At 29.9% G+C, this 5375-nt stretch overlaps 1 protein-coding gene across 2 annotated transcripts in view; it reads left to right on the top strand.

Moving 5' to 3' along the window:
- Positions 1–209: 209 nt before the first annotated feature.
- LOC106478772 (calcium release-activated calcium channel protein 1-like) overlaps positions 210–5375 on the top strand; it is a 10993-nt gene continuing 5827 nt past the window's right edge. Inside the window, exons 1-2 of one of the 2 annotated variants that reach the window (XM_013939336.2) lie at positions 210–286; positions 721–926. In XM_013939336.2, the coding sequence (XP_013794790.1) occupies positions 804–926 (123 nt within the window). In that variant the 5' untranslated portion in view covers positions 210–286; positions 721–803. Of the gene's footprint in view, positions 927–5375 lie in introns of both variants that reach the window. The other variant, XM_022382413.1, reaches the window with a different exon arrangement.

Genomic DNA, 5375 nt, shown 5'->3' with positions numbered 1-5375 from the left:
TTTTTTCAGTTTAACTAGAATAGTGAAAAAATAGATAAAAATAGATTTTTAAAAATTACATTGTACCAAAGTATATTTGGTATTCAGAAGTACTTTCAAAAACCGTGTATATATATGTATCAAATAGTAACCTCATATTTAAATAAAAGTTTTTAACAGCACACAAGGATACTGTACTTCTATTTTTGACTGTTTCTTCACTAGATGTCGCAAAGTTGTAACTATTATTAACACCGGTTTGATGCATATAGACCGAAAACAAGGCCTACATGACCGAGTATATGTTGTATGTAGTTTAGGACTGGTTAATAATGATGTATATGGATATTAGTATATCTGTAATGAAGCTATTTAACCTACTTGAAGAAACCAAAAGTCTGTAATCAAGTCAATTGACTAACTAATCAGCCTGGCGAGTGGTAGCATATCACGCCGCCATATTCCTATCTTCAAACTCATGCTCGAAAATGTCTGTAGATGTCGTTAGGTTCCCTTGTTTGTTGTTACGGTTTACGTTACTAACTATCAGTATCACTAGTGCTACAATTTTCTATTCCATTTCCACTCCAGTACATCCCTAATCACTTGAGCTTGTCTTGCGTATCTGTTGTTCCTAGAAGTAATATATTGTGTGTCAAAGGTTTTCTGACCATACTTACAATTAATATTTTTATATCTACTGACATAAAAACTCAATGATATCTCATTCAACTGTTCCAGGAAATGACCCTTTTTACCGGCAAGGGGTTGAAGACACGGGCATTAATCCCTATGTTTTCCGTGAGTTCGCCTTTCAATCCTTCATGAAAGAAATGAGCAAACCCGAGAACATGATGAACGCCTTATCGTGGAGACGACTTCACTTAAGTAGAGCAAAACTGAAAGCATCCAGTAGAACCTCTGCATTATTGTCAGGTTTTGCCATGGTAATTATGTTTACTTTCTTTATTAACATATCAAGTATTATCTAATTATTTTACAAACTTTAATGCACAGGTTTATGAAAACTTAAGCTGGACACTACTAGTACTAATGTCATTAGTCTTCTTGTTATTTTAATTGAAATGCAAGTACATGCATATCAAAGTAATGTGTGTTAGTAATGTTGTAACGTTAATCTTTCGTTGGTGGGTTCTTTTAAGTTATCTAATATTAGCTGAAAGTAATTCAAAATCCAGACCATGTAAACCATAAAAAATGGGTTTATTTCCCATTTAATGTTGCTACAAGCTTGAACACTTGTACACTGTTATAAATTGTTGTAAACCTATATTACAAATGACATTTGCCTCTAACAATACAAGGACTAACAAAAAATCTAGTCAACTTGCACAAAGTAACTGTGAATGTGATAGCTAGCACACTAGCTTATTCACTCTATTATCTTTTCGAAATGACTATCTTTTAGCTGACTCTACTCCTGAAACAACTCACTTTCGAACTTATCAAGGAATGTCATATTTATAATCTACATTTGCTTTAGATATTTCTAGGACTTGCTTGATCATAATTACTGGTACTACCAGTGATAGTACTAAATGTCATGTACTTTTCAACATAAGCACTCAAGCAAAGTAACCTGTAAGTTATCTTAATGAAGCAGAGTGGTATTAATTTTAATCTTTGTTTTGTTTTTTTTTCCCTTCCTGGTAAGACTTCCATCTTTACTATAAATAGGAAAAACTGATGAAATACATGTATACTGACCAATAATTTCATTAGTTCTGTCCAAAAAAAAATATATCAGTCATCATGTTACTTTTATAATATATTAATTACATTAATTAATTTGAATGGAATGAAATCTGAAATTTTTATTAATTGGTGAAAGGGAAATAATTCATAACTGAGTGTAATATCTATTATATAGGGCTTTAGTAATTTCAGTTAAGACTAATAAATATGAAATATTTAATATTATGATTATAACATATGATGCATAGCACACAGAATATGATTTAGACTATATCACAAGCACATTTTTATTTAGTTTTGTAAACTTCCACAATGTAGTATACTATAACACTTAATACAATAAAGTCTACTAAAAAGTCAATAAAAATAACATGCACTTAGATATTTTTATCATACGAAACAAAGTCTTTAATTAGTGAGTTTAAAAGAAGTTGACATCAAAACCCTCTTCTGAAGATATGTTAACCAAACTTTATTTTTCCATATGTTCTCACAATGATTGGAAACAGTATATTTAAACCTCATAATCTTTATTTTTCTTAAAGTTTGTTCTCTTTATTCATTCCTGATTTACATTTTAAACTAGCATGTTTTTTAATTATATTAAATGTAAGCTAAGTGTTAAAATGGGGATTGGACCTTTAAAGGATGCTGACAGCAAGGGTTTTGTTGGACTGTAAAGGTATCTGAGTTTTTAAATATTTTTATTTTTTTACAAACGAGGATGATAGCAGTATTACTGATCTTGAGAATTCTGTGGGAAGTATTAGGTTTAACCTGAATCATGCTGTTAGTTTTAATTTTTTCAGCCAACTTTTGGGTTTCTTAATTTCATTTTTTTAACCAAATCACTAGCTTTCTTGTAATTCTATGAATCTTTCATCTCTCCTATAAATTTAAACTTTTTTTTTAAAATATATTACATTTATCCTCGATTTTCTTCTTTGTGAGTTTAGTAAGCTGGTTTGGCTGAATCTTCTCTGTTATTATTTTCCTCTTTTTAGGAACATGCCTATCTTTAATTAAAATCAGTTTATTTGTAAAAATTTCCCATTTATATTTATCATATAACCTCTACAACTCTTTATCCCAATTCACTTGTATATCTTATTTCATGGCTTAAAAATTGGAATTCCAAGAATTAGGAACTAAAGTTTTAATTTATTTTTATATCAACAAGAAACAAAATATCAAACCTAATTATGCAATGATCATTCTTCTCTAAGTGTACCCCCATTTAAACTCTTTTAACTGCATCGTCATTAGTAGTTAACTTTAAACTTAAAATTGCTTCCTCTCTGATTGGCTGTTTGACCTCTTGGTGTAGAAAAACTTTTTCATCGTTTGACTAAATAAATTCCCATAGTTATCACATCAGTATCCATATATGAGCTAGAACCCCAATTTCTGTAATTAAGCATTGTCCTCATCTGTCTGATCAAGTGGCCTATAACAACTGCTAATTGTTAACTTTATACCCTTGAAATCCTGTTTGCAACCCATATAGATTCAATGTCTTGACTTCCAAATATTATGCCTTCATTCACAACAGAATGCAGCTCATCCCTGATGTAAAAAACCAACCCATCCCACTCCTCTTTTAAAAAGTCTATTAATGTTAAATGACTTGTAACCAGGAATTTCAAATTAATATAATAATAACAGCTAAACTTGTCTTTAAAGCTAACAGAATTATCTCTAAAACTATTAATTTACTTTTTCAATCTCATTGCTGACATAGCTCTCCTCTCTCTATTTGTTTATTTACTATTTCCCAAGCTCTTCTAATCACTTTGCAAATTTAAACTTTAATGAATATCACTAGAGCTTTCTTGCACATCTTGCTATCTAGCCAACATATAAATTACCCCTTTCCATAAAACTATCCACATTCTTTAAAAGCAAATGCAAGAGTGACTATGTGGTATTTAGTCCACATTAGCAATCCATGTGCCAGTAGAAAATGTCCAAATTATCTATGAAAAAAAAAAACTTGTGGCAATTTTTTATTTTTTTTTCAGAAAGAGTAATATGATATAATAATGGAGTGTTAGAAAAAGTTATGAAACAAGTGCACACCTGTTTTGTGTGTGTGTATGTATTGGGGAGGGTAGTAAGTATGCACTAATTGATTAATTAAATATAATCAATTAATTAATCCAGCACTCGGTCAATGAACCCTCTCCAGACTGGTCAAAGGCCATGTCACTGTGTTTGTTGACTCATTTTAAACATTTTTATTGAACTACTATTCCAGGAATTTATGTCAATAAGTTTGATATCATACTGTAAATTATAATTCAAATTTTGGTATTATGCATTATTTAATTTCTTAATTTAAAAATATAAAAAAACACAGATAAACATTGATTTTTGTGTGTCACATGGTATGTTGAATGCAGCACTAGTTCAGATTAGATGTTTGTGATGTCAAAATACTACGTCTATAGTGTCTTATGAATTAGGAACTCAAATTACTGATATTGACAAGCTAGAATATAAAATAAGAACCTCGTATCTTTTCTGTTTGCTGATATATCACTCATGTAATGAATCAAACACAGTGGCCCCACTCACCTCTTTCCATTTTTGGAATTGGTCTCTTATATGCACTACAATATATGACATGTGAATAACCATTTTAAAGCTCAGAATGTCCCCTAATGGCTTTGTCAGCCATTTTTATGTGTTAGGACACCACCTCTTTCAAGGAGGAAGGTTGTGTCTTTAGTCTGCTCGAAATTTCATATTTTTCTAGACCCAATTACAGCTTAGTTACTAAGCTTGGTAAATTATAGTGGAATTCTTTGGTATTGATGTAGTAATTTATGATTTTTTGGTTATTCAACTGTATGTTTTAAACCTAAAAAAATTATTTTGTTTCATATCCTCCATCTGTGAAATTTTAAAAGGCTTAGCAACCTATGTCAAACAGCAACCGAGTACTAAGGTCATAATTGGAAGAGACAATTGTTTGCTTTACTTCTTTATTTACTGTTCTATGTTTTAAGAAAAATATGTTTAAGAACTTATTTGTAAATAGTATTAATCTATATACATATATAATGTATGATAATAAAAATGTAACTCTATTTTACAAAATATTAGTCTACTAAAACACAGCCAAGACGGGTCACTTTGCAAAGACTAAAGATAAGTTTTATAATATTGGATATGGTAGCATGAGAGCACGAGTGCCACATCATTGTAACTTCTGTATTGTTAGCCAAGCACAGCTGAAAGGTCAATATAATAAAAATGATATATATTATATCATGTATAATGCTGTGAGATTTAAGCTATTTAGTCTAAACATTTATGTTTTCATGTTATATTTTGTTGTCATTCTAGAACGAAAGAAGCATAATTTATATTCTTAATTTCTTATTGTGGTTAGGTGGTTACAAGATCGGTCAAATATACTGAACCCGTACAGAGATTCATTAGTGAAAATATCAGATAAAATATAAAGTTTTTTTCTTAAGAAACATTTGATAACTATCTGGGCATTATAAAGATTTTGCATGGGAAATTTGAAAATTTTTCTGATGCATAAAAGTATTTTTAATCTTGAAATGAAAATTACTTTGCATGCTGGATAAGCAACATGTGAAAAGAAAAAAAAAGGCATGAGAAAAACATTGCTTAACAAACCTTAAGACTTAATAAAAAATATTATA

Source organism: Limulus polyphemus, unplaced genomic scaffold (genome assembly GCF_000517525.1).
Source record: "Limulus polyphemus unplaced genomic scaffold, Limulus_polyphemus-2.1.2 Scaffold248, whole genome shotgun sequence".
NCBI classification, from domain to species: Eukaryota; Metazoa; Arthropoda; class Merostomata; order Xiphosura; family Limulidae; genus Limulus; species Limulus polyphemus.
The sequence above is the reverse complement of the archived record's forward strand: the minus strand, read 5'-3'. Positions and strand labels throughout refer to the sequence as shown.